This window comes from Thermobia domestica, chromosome 2 (assembly GCF_964235325.1).
Source record: "Thermobia domestica chromosome 2, izTheDome1.hap1.1, whole genome shotgun sequence".
Lineage (NCBI taxonomy): Eukaryota > Metazoa > Arthropoda > Insecta > Zygentoma > Lepismatidae > Thermobia > Thermobia domestica.
In genome coordinates this window covers 281,381,787-281,402,702 of record NC_137455.1, presented here as the reverse complement: position 1 = coordinate 281,402,702, position 20,916 = coordinate 281,381,787, and the positions used below count along the sequence as shown (strand labels likewise).

Genomic DNA, 20,916 nt, shown 5'->3' with positions numbered 1-20,916 from the left:
CCCCATGCACCAGAGGTAAACGCTCTACTACTGAGCCTGCACTTTAAGCGTGTATGCTTAAATTACAGCTTTCTGATTTTGAGCACAACCATATTTTTTATTTGCTTAATGGTTTCTTTCCTACTTGTACAGGAAGTATTTAACAAACTTCATACGGAAGGCTACTTTGTTTGTCACGTGACCTAATCATAGTGCAGAAAGCAACACTGATACAGAAAATGCATGTCACAATATTCTTATACATTCTGAAAAGTGAAATAAGTTAATATTACCTTGTGACTGAGTGAACATGAAAAAAAAAAAAAAAAAAAAGTTTTTCTTAATTTTATTTCTATGGAAATTCAAATAGTGTTGGAAACAGAATTAACAGATTAAATTTTTCACATTTCTCGTAACACTATACAATGCGGAAGATGAAAATGGTGCCATTGTAGATGTGTAATAGAGCTTTGCTCTCACTTTTTTATTAATTTTTCTTTATAACATTTTTTTTACTTTAGATAATTTAATCTTTACTGCTATCTTAAATGTATGCATTACAATTTAAACATGTTTCGCGCCGCTTCTCCTCCTTAATTACATTTAAAATGTGGTACGCAAATCTACTTATAACAGGCTAATCGTTTATCTTGGATCGGACCATTTTGTGCATGTGTTAATTTATAACAATTTTCAGGGATATAGTCGTCTTGGCCATCTGTGCTGCGGCGTATAATTATAATATTCCTCGAAAGAGGATTCAAAACAGACACACCACACAATGGATTCTCAAAATACGGTGAAATGCACTAGTTCGTGACTTCCGTATTATGTAATGCATTAGGTTTCAATGAGTGATACGATTTGAATTAAAAATTATGATTACCATAGACTTTCAAGGCATATTACGAAACAATACCTATTACTAGAAATCACTGAGGATGTTAATTCATAGCATTATTTAACTGTAGATTAACCTGTAACAAAATCGTGAGATTGCTTGTAAATTTTTAAATGTTTAAAACATATCTGGTACATGTGAGAAAGAAGGCAAGTCAGACCACTCTTCATGCCTATATTCACTCAATATACAGAAAAATAATCATAAAAATTACATAAAAGCTACAGATAACTCTCATAAAACCCATACAGAATATCACTCAAGTAGACTCAGTCATAGTTCAACTCAATATTTTTTGCTAATGATTTTTTTTCGTAATAAAAGGAACACTTTGAAAGCACAGAAGGGCTAGAGTCAATCCTTGCAAAAGTTTGCAATCTTCAAGCCTGTTGGTAGAACAGTTTGGTATGTAACTTGCAATAAAAAAGGAAAATGCACCAATAAGTTACACGTTTGTCACCTACACATAGGAAGGTTAGGACTTTTTTTTTTTTTTTTTGCTGTAACATCATCACGCAGTGACGAACAAAATGGATTCTATTGTGATAAATATATTTTCAATAATTTCCAGGGGATGGGTAACTTCTAGTAGTTTACTGTAACTCACAAACAACGTACTTATTTTACAATTTAAAAAAAAAAAAAAAAAAAAAAAAAAAAAAAAAAACTAGTCTTCTATCTGAACTTATTCCGAAAGGAAAGGAAATGCCATAAAAGATAATCTAACTACTGATAGTTTCTTTCTCTGAATTTCTTTGTATACAGGGTGGCCCAAAAGTAGTATACACCCCTGCATTGATCAAGTATAACATTCTAGTTTATTGATTTATTTGCTTCGGCTCTTCTGAACTTAAGATATAAGGAAAAACAACAACAAATAATAATAAGAACAAATAATAAAGAAACTAACTCTACCTGATGGATAACAACAAGAAATGATATAAAATGCAATGAGCTGATCAGTACGGTACTGTATACCTACTTTTGGGCCATCCTGTATACTTAACCTCGAGTATTCTTTTCTTCTTTTTCTTTTTTTTCAGGTTATTAATAAATTAACTCTATTATTTTCTCACCATCAGAATACTTCTTTCTGCATACAAACAAAATTAACTAAAACTAATTTGCAGCTAAAGTAAAAGTGCAAAAAGACATTAAATCGAACTTAATGTAGTTTTACGATCAACTCATTTGATTAACAAATAAAATACTTTACTATATTTCACTTTCGTTCAAAAACACTTACCGTATCGTAGATAATATTTTTTCATATTGAGCCATACAAATAGGAATAGTATTACGTAATTGTAAAGGAGGCAGTTCTTCTCGATCTAATAACCTCTTAAATGCGAGCAGGTCATACATTAGGTTGGCTGCTCGGGCAGTTGGTTTGTTTGTTGGATTCCAGTACGCGTAGTCCATTCCGAAGTAATTGGAATTGATAGGCAGTGGTAAGCGAGAACTTAAATACACATATTTCTCCCTGAAACAAAAAGAAATAACGTCATTAAATTTAATTTCTGAATTCAGAACACACAAGAATCACATGAGATCCCAACAAAACTTTCGGAGCACAAGTAAACCAAACACAGAGTTATCTAAATTAGCTTGTTGCGGTTCTTACCTTCATTGACGTTTAACAGAAGTACTTCCATTAAACCTGGATTAAAATACTTCAAAAGAATTGATGCTATATTTCTATGGATAGCGTTACTAAAACTACTCAGTAAGCCACAATGACTGCATCAATGACTTCTCAATATATTATTCATTAGAGGCAGCGGCTGATTATCAAATAGGCCCACTAGGCACGTGCATAGGGGCGGCAATTCCTTTTCCAAAATATCAACCTTTCAAATTAATGCGAAGGAACTTTTGATAATTTTTGGACAACTAAGTAAGTTTAACGATTATTCTCTTAGTTTGGCCAGTACTTTTTGTGCTTATGCCCATAAAAAATTGGTTGTACTAATTATCGAGACATTTTTTTTTATCACATTCTATAAAATCCTCTCAAGCATTCTGTTAGCAAGATTGATTTTACACATCGATAAAATTATTGGAGATTATCACCACGGATTTACGCGAAATCCATCAATTTTCGACCGAATACTTACGATTCGTCAAACACTCGAAAACAAATGGAAATACAACACTTCGATACATCAATTATTTATTGATTTCAAAAAGGCTTACAGCTCTGTCTGGAGGGACATTGTACAACATTCTTCCCGAATTTGATATATATAAAAAAAAAAAAAACCACCAAAGTTAAGAAAGGAAAAAAAAAAGTACCAAAAGTAAAGTCCGGATAGGGACATAGTTGTCAAAAATCGAAGACAGCAACCAGGGCTTAGAGCTGAATGCCATTTCACAGCTTATGGTTTATGCTAACAATGTCAATCTGGTAGATGATAAGAGAACAATGGAAAGAAAGATAGAGTTTTTATTACACGCTTGCAAGGAGACAGGTTTATGGTATGGGGTTGATGCAGAGAAAATTAAATGGGAATTCGCCGTGACCGTAATATTGCAAATTACGGATATGTTAAAATATAAAATAACATTTTCCACAAATATTTCTCCATAATCGTTGTTTCGCCTCCTGTTATTTCATATACTGGTCAGTTAGCTATTATATGATATGTGAATAAAAATGATCGAACGATGCCTTTCGTATCTGCCAATTCAAGTCACAAGTCTGAAAATCTAATTGAAACTCTGATGAACATTGTGAGCAGGAATTCTATTGATCTAATTGTAGAGGTCAGTCTTATGATAATGCTAATAATATTCGGAGTCGTACTGAGGTTTGTAGAATCGAATTACGAAGTAAATTCTAAAGCGTATATCGTGCGCAGCGCATTCTTTGAATTAGGTTGGAAATAGTACAGTAAGCAATTGTCAGGAAGAGTTTACATTTTTTACTACGCTTCAAATTATTTACATTTTTTTTTCCTGTTTTACAAAACATCGGAATCTTTTTCCTTCTTTCATGAATCCAGGAAGCAAAACAGTAAAATCTTTTTCGGAGATACGTTGGTCAGTAAGAGGTTTGTACATGTAAAGCTAAGCATAGGCGCCGTCTTTGGGGGGGGGGGGGAGTACACTCCCCCCCCCCCCAATATTTAAAGATGGGGTCCTCGTCCCTCCAATATAATCCAGTCGAGGAAGAATTAGCGAAGAGTAGCAATAATTTCTATCGTAAACTTCGTCGTGGCTTTAATTCAATATTAGGGAACAACCTTCTTATTCGATAGAAAATGCCGTCTTCAAAACGGGGCTTTTAATAGAGCACTGAGGCTTCAACCAACACTCTGGCAGCACTGATATGAAAAGTAAATATCAATGTGGTGCGCAAAGTTGCACTGAAGTTCTCAAATTTTGAACTTGAATTTGTTTTAATGCCTTTAAACGAATTTGACTTAGGTCGCGAGTTTCGCAGCGGAGTAGTGGATTGAGATGTGGGGGAGGGAAGGGGGCATTCATCAAGCAGTTGACAGAAAACAGCTGAATATGATGATATATTTGTTCATCGTTTGCCCCCCCCCCCCAATATTTTCTTCAAGTCGGCGCTTCTGAAACTAAGTATAATACAAGCTCTCTCTCATGTGAACAATGATCTTTCTGAGGAACCACTAGTGCAAAAATGAGGCCTTGTGCTTCTTAGATCAATTGAACATGCTGGAGACAGCTTCAATGATCATTATTTGAAAGGACATACTGCAAGTTCCAGAATGTCATGGCGAAATTACAAAACACACATTTAACAATAGTACACAATTGATTTGAATTACTTGTAAACTTCATAACTTCTCTTAGAGTGAAATACTTCTCTTATGAGCAAAAATACATGGAGAAAACTGATATGGGTTACGAGTGTAAATTATAAAAGGTTTAGAAAACGTAACATCCAAGTAGATTATGTAAAAGTCAATGATGTGTTTATAACAGGGAGAGAAAAGTTTAAAAGTTGAGGTGGTTTTAACTATTCCTGACAAATTACATGATGAATTAATTACAAGAAAGGAAAGGTATAAATTAGTACTCGACAACTTGGAAGTTTTCAGTAGAGGTATAATTTAGTACTCGACAACTTGGAAGTTTTCAGTAGAGGTATAAATTAATACTTGACAACTTAGAAGTCTGCTAAAGAACAGAACAATCAGTAATATGCCTACTTGTCTGAAAAAGTTACTTAGTTTTTTAGAACATTTACGCCTCTGAACGTACTTATGTCTAAATTTGACAAAGTGCTGTATTTGGCTGATCGCTGTTCCTAACACTACAAATAAAACATCATTATTATTATTATTTTACGTTTTCATTTTGATTTGTTTTGTTTTCAGATACACTGTATTAAACTTCTGGATGATGTTTAGGAAGCAGATAAGCCTTGTAGAGCGTAACCTCAACATGTAAAATAAGTTGAAATAAATAAATATTCTGAAATGAATTTCCATTATTTATGTTTCAATATCATAAGGTAAATTGGTTCATAGTTTGTATTCTTGAAACGACACAGTAATCTTTTCCAAAATATTGTTAGCATTTTTCTTTAATTTTCTCTGATTGTCTCTTTCTTTTTCTTCTTTTCAACACTATCTTGTATTTTCCTGACAAAAATAAAATGATTTTCTATTATTTTATTTGATTTTTTGGTTTCTCTTTATCTCCAACAAAGAAATAAATAATTATTTAAAAGAATGAACATACAATACCAGAAATGCTACAAATATGATACCTTCTTTGACTACTTACCACCAATCTGTTACGTAATTAGGATACCACCAACTTTTCAGAAGTAACAGTCTTTGAAGAGTGGGGCCAAGGTTTGACTCGAACTCTTGTGCATCTTCCTTCAATTTCTCAAGTTCCTCTTTGCTGCACAATGGTTTCAAACTTGTGATTAACTTTTCTAGAAAATACACAAAAATAATTTATATTTTTTGAAATGTTATGATACTGCTCTAATTTTACTACTAAAGACAAAGTGATTCAAAAGGATATATGGAAAACGAAAAATAGGGAACAGGAATAAAGTGATAGATTGAGAATTAGAATTGGGGGGAACTAAGCAACTATAGATTCATTACAGAGATATTCATTCGCACATCTCAATTAATATTCTTTCAACAGAACTTAAAATGCAAAACTTATATTTAATTTTTAAAATCTTCCAGCATATATAGATGTGAGGTTAGCTATTCTATTACAAAGGATCAAGATGTGATGAGACCGACGCTGCTGGATTTCTTATCAACAAAAAACTGAGAGTAATGTCTTGGAAATGAATAATATATCTAAAAAGAGTAGCAAGACTGGTTATCTAACCCTACCAGAGATACAAACTACGAGTGACTCAAGCATTTCTTCCCACAACAAGCTATTCAAAAGAGAACGTGGAAGAATTCTGCGCAGAAGTTAGAGAGTTAAATAACAGAGAAATGGAAACATATGTCAGACTCGGGAAACAAAGCCGAACCTGGAAACATTTCACTAGTATCCGCCGAAGCCGAAAACATGTACATACATTAGGAATATCTTCTTCAAGGAAAAGACCAATAGAAAATGGAGTACAGAACACTCAAGTGGAAGACCAAACGGAATTATACCATATCTAACGGAAGATACGTGCATGGTTGAAGACTGCACTGTTCTGAGGAGGTTCAATACAAGAAGTGACTATCGATTGGTATGTTCTAAGCTGCATCTGTAAGATCAAACTGGAAAGAAGAAAGCTTGTAGAATAACAGAACCGTGCAGAAAAGAAGAATCTTCGAAATCTGCCTAAGGTTTTTCAATGGAACAGAAGAACGTTTTCCAGACTTGAGGAGGATAAGGACATTTTATAAGCTAAGAAGATCACAGCTACGAGATCAGTAAGTACCACGATCAAGATAGAGAAGAACATCTCTGAAGAAACAAGCCATTTGGAAAATAAAAGAAGAAGAATAAAGATTAATAGTGGCAATGTTACTTCATTCATATTAGGGTACCTGAAACTTCACATGAAAATACGGAAACCATTACAGATAATAAAAAGAAAATTCAACAACTACATCCTAATAAAAGCAAAAGAAAACAACGTGGGGCTTAAGAAGGCAAAGCAGAGCGTAAGCCACTAATAGAAGCAAATCGTAGCACTGAAAAAGAAATAAGAAAGAAAAAACCAGAGGATAACACAACCATTAAAATCTGCGAAGAAATATTGACGAAGATTCAACAGCTCTACAAGAACTCAAATTCACGCAATAAACCGGAACTGAAAGAAAACAAAGGCGTACATCTATGTTGTACTGCAAGAAGAGATTACACCTGCTAAAAGGACCACGAAACGAAAGAAAACACCAGGAGAAAATGGAATAACATCAAATATACAAACGGGAGATGCTCAAGGACCAGAAAAAAACCCTAGCACAGCTTTGTACTAAATATCTTCGAAGTGATTTCGAATTCTCTCGAAATGGCGAAGAGCCATATTGCTATATAAGGACACAAAGATCTACGCAATTATTGATCTATAGGTATTCTCCATGAAATTTACGTACTTTAAAAAGTAACGAACACTCCGATTTGAAGTCAGATTTCTCCCAACCAAGAGAACACGCTATATTTAGAAGTTATTTAGCACAGTAGACCATATTCTTGTAGTTTGGAAGCTGAAAGGACAAACGAATATGAATCACTCTTCGACAATAAAAAGGTCTCGATTTGGCGAATACTTTGTCATTGACGCTCTTAAATTAAGTAGTGTGGAAGAATCTTATATACACGTTATAGATAACATCTTTAAACAAGCCAGTGCGAACAGCCAATTGTTTGGGTTTATATAAAGACTGTACGAATAAAGAAGAAGGTTCTCGCAAGCTTTTTACAAAAGCGCTTAAATAAGTGTTTCCATCTCTGAAGTTAGAGAGCAAAGTAATAAACGAGGATCTTCGTTTCGTTGCCTTCACAAACAACAATACAGAACTGCAAGATATGATTAAAGAGCTTAATTTGAAGAGTAGGGAAGTAGTGTTGTAAATGAATATGGAAAAGGTGAAAGTGATATTCCAAAGCTTGCACCAAAATTAAGGAATCAAAAAATGTTAACATTGTTATACGCCCAAGAATAGTAAACTTGATTACTATACACATAAAACAGCTTCTAAAACACAATGCTACACAATTTAAGCAACCTGTTCTAGCCCAAATTCTCTGGTCAAATATTTTAGAGCACATTAGTAAATATGAAAAAGGAACAGGATAAAAGCATTTTAAATAATTCATAGACGGTTTCCTTTAGTTTTATCTTTTACAAAAGAAAATAATGCCATCTTCGCTTGCGCTCAATTTATTGGAAGCACATAAGGCCATGGCATTATGAATTGCGGAGATTATAGTTTATTATATATGAGGAAAAAAAGATTTTAAAAAAGTAAGCTCTAACTTACAAAGAATGAGTAAGGTTTGCTTACGCCCTTATACAGCGGAAAAGTTTTGAATGATGTGACATAATAATTAACGCAGGATTCGAACCACTACTCGGCCGCAGTCATATTCGAGAAGTTGCAAGGTACCGTATCTAGCAGGGTTTCAATCTGCGAACAAAAGTATCGAAAACGGAGTACTACTCAGGAGGCTTAAAAAAAGTCACTAATGTTTTGTTTATTACACTTATTTTACGAGAAAGAATTTTAAACTGAAACCTAGGAGAGATCGGAGTACTGCCGAACATTGGGGTAATAACAAACATCCTAGTTTTGGTTGAAGGATGCTCTTTAAAAGTTAGTTAGTAAAGTTGCAGTTTATCAGAGAGACTTGGAAACCTGCAGCTTACAACTCAGTGATACTCATTGAGCGGATTGGATAATCAAACATTTTGTTGTTTTTCCTGATTCCCTTATAACTTTGGGTCTGCACTCTGGCCAAGGTAAGTTTACTTCTATTACATGTACATCTAGATTATTACAGATCAGGCTACATTATTCATGTTTTATTTCAGGATTAACTCTGCTTAATACCAATGCACTCAACAAGTAGTTCCAATCTTTACAATAAAATGACGTCTCATGGGGCATGCAAACAGAAAGTTCTTCGTTACCCCGGAGTCGAATACCAAATGTTGGAATTGGACTCATAAAGATTGGAATTCTTAGAAACGAAAGACGAATGCATATATTCATGACTTTTGCACTTAGACTAATGCTCTGTTTTCATTTTTATGGCAATTTTCTTACATCCATATTTCTTAATTCGCTTCATCAGAGTAGCTTTTGTTTAGCCTATAAATAGTTTTTCTGTTAAATAAATCAAGAGACGAGTTCTATATAAACTATTAGAAACTAGAAGGCCTTGGTTTAAAAGAGTTGCTTTTAATTTCTGTTGCACTTTAGTAAAAAGAACCTTCTCCAAACTTTCTATAGGCAAAATATCTCAATTTTATCTCTTCAAACATAAAGAGTTATTTATATTGCAAGCTTAAGTGTTCGTGAATACCCCGATCTTTCCTACATGAATATTTTTCCCTGCATTGAGAGAGTACATCGAAGAACATAATTACTTACCTAAAGTTTGATGAAGTGGAGGCACTGGAAGTCTTGGAAGAGATCGTTGGCAACTGTATAACGATGGCTGATATCCTGATATAAATTTTACTGCCAAAGCCCATAGCAGTGTCTTCTTTGGCATTTTCTTCGGAGACCCATCTGTGCATGTTAACAAGTCAAAACGTTATAATGAACAATAATGCAAGCATCATGCTTAGATGAAATAAAAATCAAATGCTTAGCTTAACGTCTTGAAATTATGCACTGCAGGCAAGAAACGATTCTGGAAGTACTGGTGAATCTTTAATTGTTCTCCTTTTTTTGATTTAACAAAATAACCTACATACACTGTCTATAGGTGATTGTTATTAGGTATGGCTAATCCTGAAGTTCTGATGTAGAGGCATCTGCAGTTGGACCTGAGTATGTGAATATGAAATAGGAAGTAGGCTGTTAAAATGATAATAACACATAGCTAATTATATTTCCATTATGAAACAATTGCTTTAATCCAATACACTGAAAGAATAGTCCAGTTAGCAAAGAAAAACCTGAATAACAAACCTTTTGAAACTGTAACATTTCACTTTTATGATAAAATAAGCATGCAACGATGCTCTTAAAATAGTCAAAATATGTACTTAAAACGAATGACAATAAGAGCAAACATTGAGTAATTTGTATATATATATATAAAACAAGAATAAAGTTATTCTGAAAAAAATCTAAAAATACTATTTGGAAATTTACTGTTCAACAAATTTTCAATTTAAGAATTATTAACATTGTGGTATACATCAGTAGTGCAATTTTCATTCCAACCAGAGATAGAGTGATAGAAATGGAAAACGTTTGCGTGTATCTGGGGGAAATGTGGTATGTCGCATATGCAGTTTCGAAATTTAAATTTACTATTATTATTTTCTAAGTTTATTATGCTTTACTTTTGGTAACATAACTCAATAAAATCGAACAACAGTTTATTTTTAGTACATGATATGACACCACATCAGAAAAGCACATTACGTATTTAAGGTCAGATGTTTGAAATGAACGCACAAAAGCTGCATTTCTTTTTTTTTTTTTTTTTTTTAAGTGTGAACTCACTTGAAAACAATGTTCATTTTCATATTCTCTGGTGCTTCAGCTCCATACTTTATGACACATATGGTGCACCATAGCTAGCCATTCTCATTTTATTAGTGATTTACTTGCATTTGCATACACTACTTCTTCAATGGACGCGTCAGCCCAATATTTTGAAGTACAAAATATTCAATATTCTATTCTAATTTAATTTATTTACTAACGACAGAATAACATAAATAATAATAATAATAATAATAATAATAATAATAATAATAATAATAATAATAATAATAATAATAATAATAATAATAATAATGTTTATTTGGAATATAATATTCAGGCTGTGAAACGATTATAGCAGACTTGATATGTCTCAGGGGGTCCGTGAAGGTAAGCAGAAAGGTAAATGGAATCGAAGATAATAAACAGGCTGTGCTAGGTACTAATATTTAAATCACTTCCTTTAATGTCCTCCTCAAATTTTACATGCTAGAGACGCCAGTGTCTGCAAATAATAGCATGGTGAACTCAAAAATTAATATAAGCTGTGAAACAACACCTAAATCTTTCCAAAATAGTGTATACGACATAGATTTGTAATGGAATTATACGAAATGGTAACTTTTGGGAGAAGAAATTTGATAAAATATCCATCAAAATCGGCGCACCTCAAAAAGCACGTTAATGTAACGCATGGCTACATACATTTTACTAGCTATATATGAATACTATAAAGTATTTCCAAAATGATTTCAAATTCTATGATGAGTATTTGATTATTTTTGGAAACTCTCTCTCTCTAATGATTTGCACTTTTATTTTTCAAATATATTCATACAAGTTCCACTACTATAATCTCCTTTCACCTTTATGCACTTTGCCAGCAGTGTATCAGTTTTTGAATACCTTCCTGGAACAAATTGTTTGGAGTTCCACGCACCCATGTTTGGACAGCCTGTTCAAGTTCATGAGCATTTGCACTGCAAAACCGACCACCATGTAGATATTTTTTCATTGCCCCGAACAGGTGGTAATAGCTGGGAGCCAAGTTCGTAGAGTAGGGAGAGTGAGGCATCACTGTAAACCCTAGTTGATCAACGGCAGCAGCTGTTGCACGGCTGGTGTGAGGACGTGCATTATCATGTTGCAAAAGCATTCCTTTCGCCCATTTTTCTTGCCGCTTCCTTTGAATGACACGACATAAGCGACTGAGGTCTTCACATATACGCTGCACTGTTAATCGTGACTTCACCTTCTAGCCAGTTTATCAGGATAATGCCTTTCGTAGCCATACGCTTTGCAGCTGAAGGTGTTCGAAACTTCTTTGGTGGTGGACTGCCATGATGTTTCCACTGCATTGATTGTTGCTTCATCATCAGCTCATGGTAACAGAGCTAGGTCTCACTACCGGTCAAGTTTAGAAATGAAATCTTCGAGATAATGATCACTGTATTGCAAAAGTTCCCTGCAGAAGTCCACAGGACACCACAATGTTTTGCTCTGCAGACAGGAGTTTTAGACCCCAACTTGCACTGACCTTCCGAACTGTAAGTGGTTGTGCACGATGCGCTGCAGGTGTTTCTGGTTAGTCCAGTGGCAGAGAATATGATGCATTTAGTCTCTTCAGTGGTTCTTTTTACCACTGTCATGATGGCTGGTGTCGTCACTGTCACTTTCCTTCCAGAACTACTCTTCTTTTTCTTTGAGATGCTACCCAGTTTCAAATCTTCTACTCAGTTGCACACTGTTTTACACGACAATGTATTTTCTCCACACACTGCCACAAATCGCCTATGGATTTCAGCAGCAGCCATGCCCTCTTTCCACAGAAAGCACGGTGTTCAGAACTGCCCTCCATAATTACTTTCTATGTTGTCCGTTAGTAACACTCACAGGGATTCAAGCAATGGTCTGCACAGGGTGCTGCTGTCGTCCCCGCTGCCAGTGACGCTCCCAATTGGTAGATGAAGGTCCTATATATTGTTCTACTAGTGCAGTTGCGTTTATGAAGTACTTCATGACAATACTTTTGGTATTCAAATATTGTCGTAGTATTAAAATCTTATATTTAACTAATTGAGGGTTATCAAGTAATATTAATTACACATTAATATTATGTGATCCTCATCTATGTTCGTTCATTGAAGTATTTCAACGTATCAGACACGAATAAGGTACATTTAGCTGGTGGTCCGTGCTATTGGGATTCCTTACTTATTCGCCTTAGCCTGTAATTCCTACTAAACTCAAAATCTTCACCCCTCTCCCCAGAGAACTTCACATCCTATTTAAGTTGACGGATATCTCGTAACACTCGTAACAGAATGCCATCAGATCGTATCAGCTTGAACGGGACTTACGTGGTTACAATTTATGTATTGGGCATAATAATCGCTATGGCGTACTCTTTTCAAGATGTATCATGGAAGTTATAATAGTGAAACAAATATCCGGTCCTGACATTTCTCGCATACTTCTCATAATATTGAACCACTTCAAATCACTCTATCAATGTTTTCACTATGGAAACAAAATAATAATACGAAATGTACCTCAGTTTATTTATTTATTGGGACCGCGGTGGCTCAGTGATAGACCGTTCACCTCTGGTGCATGGGCTCCCTGGCTCGATCCCAGCTCGCGCCAAATGGACTTTGTGGCGGACAAACACCATGTGCGTGGGTTTTCCCGAGGTTCTCCCGTTTCCTCCCACTTTCTTCATTCCACCATTTCATTAATTTCTCATCATCACCGTGTTCTTTAGCCCACATGTCACAACTGGCGACGTAAAACTCAAAAATTTCATTTCTTTTCATTTCAGCTTATTTACTATGCTACGCAGAAATGTTCATACGTGCTACACACTTCGTCAGAATTATACAATTATGTGGGCATACAAGTATGGATTCAAAGATGAATTTCGGAATGGATTAAAACAATGGAAATGCCTGAAGTTTTCAACATGTGAGATATACATGCATGAGATGGTAACATTACGGATGCGTGTCAAGTCCATGCCCGTTGTTAGTTGTGCGTTGGTGATCGTCTGTGGTACGACAGTAGTGTGTTGAAGCTTGTACACGGTGGCTACGCAAAGTGGAAGAATTCTTTAAGTTTCAAAATAGCCAAATTATGGAAGGGAGGTTCTGAGAAGGTCAGTGTATTAAATGTATGCGAGGAACTGTGTCCTAGGTGGTGTTGGATTAAGTATTCATGAAAACATCAGCGAAGAGTAATAGTCGACGGAAGACAAGACAGACGGAAGACAGTGATAGAGATAGCCGCACATCGGAGAGGTTGTTATTAAAGTTCGTGGAGTAAATACGGCAAATGCGATTGCTGAATTCAAATATCATCTTGATCAACATACTGCGATTATCACAATCCGACATAAGTTTCATAATCTGAATATCCGCGGTCAGGTTGTAATTTCAAACTCGCTAATCACCGCCAATAACGCTTTAATGTAGAAAATAATGTGGAGAACACACAAAGTAGACCACCGATGATTTGACACACGTAACATTGTCCAATAAGTCCTCTTTCGCCTCATTTTCAACAGGTGCTGTTTATGAACGGTGGACACTCTAAGAAACTTATGCTCCGAACTGTCTCATGCCTACCGTCAAACATGGCTGTGGCTCTGATATTGTGGAACGCAGTTTTCTGACAATCCGTAGGTCTGTGATTACGCTTACAGAATATATTACTGTTAGTGATTATGTGGACGTTTTAGGTAATCCTGCACATCCGGTGACCCAGATTATGTTTCCGTCCAATTATTCCAACTTCCAAAATAATAATGCACTAATTCACAGAGGGTAGGTAACTGTTGGAGCTTTTGAGGCGTGTTTTCATTAACATCGGGATGAACCAAAACCACCTTCCCTGGCCTGCCTAATCCCCGCAACATCATTAAACATTTCCGGTTAGTTTTGGACCCCAGATTCATGAGGAAATATCCCTTTCATCCTTTCTGACGGAATTGAATGCTGTATTGCGTGACGAATGATAAAATGTTTCTCTGGAAACCATACACGACTCACAATGTCTCTAATCCACAACGAATCAGAGCTTTATGTAGGCTAACGGTGGTACCACGTCGTATTAAACAGGTGAGTTGATCATATTTTAGATGTTTCCATTATTTTGATCACTATGCATTTCATCCTCTTATGGTATAACGGTAGCAACACAATGTATGTAAATAGAATGTGTTAAGGTGTATAAACTCGTCTGGCAAACAGTGTTTTGATTAAAAGTAGTAGCCGAATAAGAAGGAAAAATGTTTAACAAGACAATAATAATAATAATAATAATAATAATAATAATAATAATAATAATAATAATAATAATAATAATAATACGAAGAATTGGATTTTTATGGATATAAATTTATTAATGTTTTAAAATTTTAAAATATCTATAAAAAAGAATAAAATCGTTCATAAGGTGCACATATTTGGCTATTCTCGCAACAGGTGACCTACCAGGCTGTATATATCGCAACAGTTACCTATCCTGTATGTCAACGGATGTCAGTATGAATCACCTTATTTGTATATTGGTGTAACTTTCCCCGTTCTAGCATTGTTTATTAGGGTGACTTACAGTATAGTCGTTCTTCCCCCCGAAAGCAAAAGAAACGAGTGAAATGTGTCATTTGGTATTTGGCAGGTGTGCCATCAAAATAGGAGCCACTGAATTCTACTGTATAACTGCAACCGACAATCTGCATTACGGTATCACAGAGAACAAGGTTTAACACCTAATGAAATCTAACAGATGCAAAAGTGTGGTGGTAAAATGATGAAAGTTCTTCGGCGAGAACAGCCAATGGACAGCATAAACACTGAAAAAGTTTACACGTAAGCAATGCCAAATACGTCAATTGTTGTCAAAGACAGATCGCTAATGTATAATTTCATCAATATTCTTATTGAACGTGATCAGTTTGATCTCGACGTCTGCGGTAGGTCGCCATTTTACTTGGTCAATTTTCCAATGTAGTGGATGTAGGTCTACACCGTATAAAAAGTACATATAATCTCAAAGTACTTTTATTTATGTAATCGTCTTGTAATCAATATCTCAAATTTTGATCATGGCTCACGGATGGTAGGTCACTAATTGCGACAATACTCATCTTTGTTTCAACAGTATTCTACAAGTCTAAAAATAACAAACCAGAGGTCAGTACTCAAATTAACACGAGGAAAATGCAGGAAAATACGAGTTGTAGCGTTGCATAACAACAGTGTCGTGATCAGAAGAATAATCTAAAACTCAAGACAAATTATTTATACTTCTATTGTGAACTTCTGGGAAATACAATCACGGAGTATAAATTACTGAGAAGTAAGAGAAAAAATATAGTCTTAACAGGGAGAACAGACGCGATAGCAGAGGCTGAATAGGGAAGAGCTGTTTAGACGCGCTTAATAAACAAATATGTCTGTGTCCTCGGCGAGTACGTCTAGAGACCCAATCTCTAGGATCTACGCTTGGCATGTTCTGCCATCTAGTAAGATCTTCTTGGCCTCTTTAATCACCGCAACAGACACACGCCCCCATTAAAGAGGTTAAGAGCACTCAAATAGAAATTGTCTCAAAGCTGGTACATAGGAAGGTGGTAGAGATGAAAGAGATCCTAATATATCGATTATACTATATTCAAGGATGTTCCCGAAACATGGAGTAGACCCTACTACTTTAAGAGCACGTGTGACCATCCAGAGTGGATATACAAGCAGACGTTCAGATTAGGGATGGCCAAAATTTTCCGGAATCCGGATTCCGGAAATTTTGTTTTCCGGAATCGGAAAATTTACTTTCCGGAATTCGGAAAAATTCCGGATTTCGGAAAAATTCCGGAATTCGGAAAAATTCCGGAATTCAGAAAAATTCCGGAATTCAGAAAAATTCCGGAATTCAGAAAAATTCCGGATTTCGGAAAAATTCCGACATTCGGAAAAATTCCGGAATTCAGAAAAATTCCGGATTTCGGAAAAATTCCGGAATTCGGAAAAATTCCGACATTCGGAAAAAATCCGGAATTTAGAAAAATTCCGGAATTCGGAAAAATTCCGGAATTCGGAAAAATTCCGGATTTCGGAAAAATTCCGGATTTCGGAAAAATTCCGGAATTCAGAAAAAATCCGGAATTTTTACGAGATCCGGAATTTTTCCGATTTTACTTTCCGGATTCCGGAAAGTAAAAATTCTGGAATTAGCCATCCTTAGCTAGTAGTTGTTAAAAGAGAAACACAAAAATGAATAGGCTATATATACTGTATTAATTTCTTGTAGTTGCATATGTCTTTATCATTTACGTAGACAATTGCTACTGCAGTTATTTACTACTTTATGAGAAAGATCTTATTTTCAGACACAAAAAAGTCGCCAGTATGTCTCAAACATTATCGCGTTCCCACCTGCAGCTGCTCCAAAGCACTGCAAACTACTTTTTAATCAGGCGAAAGGCAGTAAAGGAAAATAAATCTCAACAAATATTCTAATAACATTCGCTTATTGTCAACATACCTACAGTGAGCGCAGAAAGTGTTCGTACACCGTGCATAGTTTATATTGAAAACAGCTAGCATGAGAACGGGAGGTGGAAAATATATATATAAGCAGAATTAAGACTACACATTCATACATTTTATTTCTATATACAAGAGAAAGGCCAAACAAACACAATCACTGTTCTGTTCAGAAGAAAAGAGAGAATTCCTTTTTTGTAAACGCAAAAAGTCACCGTACACTTATGCTTGAATTAATGCTTATAAAGTATATTACGTTATTTAATATTTTGTGGGATTACCCTGTGCGTTAATGATTGTCTGTAGTCTTCGTGGCATTGATTTCACCTGTAGTAGTTCGTAGTTCTGTAGCTTCGGGACTGATTATGTCCCATTCTTCTTGAATAGCTTTTCTTAGGCCTTCTTTAGTAGAGAAGCTGTGCCTTCTGATTCTTGTCTCCAGAACAGATCATAGATGTTCTATGGGGTTCATGTCTGGGGATTGGGGAGGTGTGCGAAGCTGTTTCAAGGTATTATAGAGTCAGGGGCGGGTCCAGAGGGGGGCGATCGCCCCCCCCCCACAAGAGGAAACTCTTATTTTATATATAAATAAACCCATCCATAACAAGTTTGGAGCTCTTACAAGTAGCAGTATTACCGCCGACCGCCCCCCCCAGAAGTCCGTCCTGGATCCGCCCCTGGCAAACCTTGCAGACAGGCCTTGTTCAACAGTACAAACAATAATTGCGATGTATAATGTTTCTATCACTGTGCGAAACCATAAAAAAAATAATAAAAAAATAATAAAAAAAAAGAACTGGAAGACCAAGAGTGTTGAGTGAACAAGTTAAACGTTACATTATTAGGGAAAGAAAAAAGGTTCCAAAAAGTAGTGCTGTGCAATTGGCAACGGATCTGGAAACACGCGGTGTTAAAGTATCAGCCAGTACAGTGCGGAATATTTGCAGGGTATCATGGTCGGATAGCCAGGAAAATGTTCTGGGTGAACAAGACAAATCGTATAAAGAGACTAAAGTTTGAAAAAGAGTATAAAGATAAGGGATCAGGCTTCTTTCTGGAATAGGGTCATATTTTCGGACGAAAATAAATTTAATTTTATCGAGTCCAATGGGAGGCGTATGGTATGGCGCAAGGTGAATACAGAGATGAATCCTCAAAATCTCGTCTCTAAAGTAAGACACGGAGGAGGGTCCGTGCTCGTCTGGAGTTGTATGAGTGCCTCAGGAGTGGGTCGTCTCCACCTTATCGATGGAGTGATGATCCACAAAGTGTATATTAACATATTAAAGGAATATCTCCATACTAGTGCGCAGAAGATGGTTCTTGAAAACAATTTATTGTTCAGCAAGACAACGACTCCAAACATACAGCGGAAAATACTCGATTGTGGCTACTCTATACAGGGGCGAATCCAGGACGGACTTCTGGGGAAGGGGCGGTCGGCAGTAATACTGCTACTTTTAAGAGCTCCAAACTTGTTATGGATGGGTTTATTTATATATAAAATAAGAAAGTTTCCTCATGTGGGGGGGGGGGGGAGATGGCCCCGATCGCCCCCCTCTGGATCTGCCCCTGAGGTTTGCTATCTTTCTCAAAGACTTACCCTTCTTATGCACTTTAATAATTACTTTTCTTGTCTCCTCATTTGTTTCTGTTCGGTTGCTTCCCATTTCGACAGCCCACCGTGCAGTTTTTTCACTCCTATTCACAACTAAACTCATTCTGTTACTCGTCATGCTATACAGAGGTGTATACTCAGGTGAATACTAGTGAACCCCAGTTGTGGTATCTTTGTTTCGTATTCGTACGTCAGGTGTACGCTTTTTGCGTCTACTCTATATATTTTCTACGGAATTTATTTACTTTGTGACCATTAAACTTGTCTTTGTGGTTTTTTATTGATATATTCATAAAGCTTAGTTTTCATTATTCATATTGTGTGTGTTATTACACTTCTTAAATTTTCTGTTTCTTTTTCGCAGGCATTCTCGTTTCAATAGCATAGGTGTACGAACACTTTCTGCGCTCACTGTATGTACAGTAAATACAAATTTATAATTTTTGACTTTACGAAGTATACAATGTAATTGTTCAATAATTAACATAAGCAGGCATTCATTAATTTATATTAATATAATAGTTAACAAAACTAATAAGCGGGTGATTGATGACTCAGTGGTAGAGTTTTCATCTATGGTATTCTAACCCAGGACATGTGGGTTTTCGATGGCTAATTTTGTGTTCGAAAATTTTCCCGGTGGTACTCTTGGTTCCCTTTCTTATATTTGTTCCATCATCACTCATTAACGAATTTAGTTTATCAAAACTCTATAGCCATATATTCATTCTGTCCGTCAGTGAAACAAACAGTCTCAAGAACTATCTGATGGATTACCAATCAATTTTGGCCATGATGTACAGAGTCAATAGTTAAGAATCGAGTTCCCTGATGAATGTAATATTCAAACCGGAAGCGGTACAAATCAACCATTTCCGGTTTTAACGTTAATCATTATATAGTAAATATGGTAATAGATAGCGAGAAGCGGTTTCCAGTAATCGACATATATAACATTCATGTAGATAGAATGTTACCCAGTTTGTGCATCTGCTGAAAATAATGAGCTTAGGTATTTAGAGAGCATTTTCCGCTTTAGAAAATGTGTGCTTGGTAAAGAATGTAGAGAATTAGCTGAGTCAGGCACGTAGCTAGAATATGGTAATAGGAAGGGGGGGGGGATCTGTCACGAAATACTGTGATTATTTACCAGGGGCTCAATCATTCTAAACTATTTTATTGGCAACATATATTGGTTCGTTTAGCCAAGATTTCTAATGGGGGCATGATATGAAATACTGTGGTTACACATCAGAGGCTCGATCAATCTAAATATTTTACTGACAACATACCCATATTGATTGGTTAGGACAATAAAATGAGGATATATTAGTAAGTATTTTAATAAGAAGCTATGAAGAAATCTCGAGTAAAAGAATATAAAAAAAGTATTGAAAAAGATATCGTCTTCCGAAGTCATTCGAACGGTGTCGAGAATTTTGCGTCTGGAAAATTTGCGCCCTACCTCAAGAACAGGGAAAATTGCGCCTGCGATGTACCTCCACCGGGAAGTTTGAGCCCTGCGAAATAAAAGAACCTATTGGAGCTTACGCATTTCCTCGGAGGGGCTGACATTACAGCATAAACAATCCTCCCCCCACAACCATGCCATTTGTGATTTATTTTTATTGTGGCTATATAAGGGGAGAATAAACTTCAATATAAGCCAAAAGAACACAACGGATCAACGCAATCACTGCTTCTTCCAGAGATGATTTTGGGGGAACACTGGCCTCCCCAGAGCTCTCAGAGTGCCCCCTCGGAGGAGACCAAAATAATACGTCTATAATATAATAATAAATAGAATAGTACCAGCAGTGACCCCCCTCCGGAATACTAAATGTGCCCCCCGGAACATTTTTCCTGAAAGAACGACTGAACGCAATTGTGTGTTTGAAGTGTAATTCCAGCAAGTAAACACACTGTACATAGTTTTCTTGATAATATTACTGAACTGATTTTACATTCACTTTACATTTTCTTTTCTATATTTTGTGTCCTGAAAAGCCAAACAACTCTCAAGGATTGTGAACAGAGATATCTGGGTAGAGCCAAACAGCCTTTTGTAGATTAAATTATACTCTTTGATTATATTAATAAATAATTATATATCAGTCATTTATACGTTTATTGTAAATTTTGTAGTATAATGAAAAAATGTATTTGTATGGATTGCCCTTTAGTGAACTAAAATTGTATTTTTTTTTCATTTGTTCGGAATATTATAACGGATGGAGTAACTCACTGAGA

At 35.7% G+C, this 20,916-nt stretch overlaps 1 protein-coding gene and 1 long non-coding RNA gene across 3 annotated transcripts in view; one reads left to right on the top strand and one right to left on the bottom strand.

Annotated features, from left to right (window-relative positions):
* LOC145678530 (uncharacterized) overlaps window positions 1-5,493 on the top strand; it is a 229,566-nt gene extending 224,073 nt beyond the window's left edge. The window contains exon 5 of the long non-coding RNA XR_014130403.1: window positions 5,230-5,493. This is a non-coding gene — a long non-coding RNA (uncharacterized LOC145678530). The remainder of the gene's footprint in view (window positions 1-5,229) is intronic.
* LOC145678528 (carnitine O-palmitoyltransferase 1, liver isoform-like) overlaps window positions 1-20,916 on the bottom strand; it is a 284,824-nt gene that overhangs the window by 54,842 nt on the left and 209,066 nt on the right. For both annotated transcript variants that reach the window (XM_081748775.1, XM_081748776.1), the window contains 3 exons: window positions 9,433-9,573; window positions 5,642-5,798; window positions 2,127-2,363 (listed from right to left, as the gene is read on the bottom strand). In XM_081748775.1, the coding sequence (XP_081604901.1) occupies window positions 2,127-2,363; window positions 5,642-5,798; window positions 9,433-9,573 (535 nt within the window). The remainder of the gene's footprint in view (window positions 1-2,126; window positions 2,364-5,641; window positions 5,799-9,432; window positions 9,574-20,916) is intronic.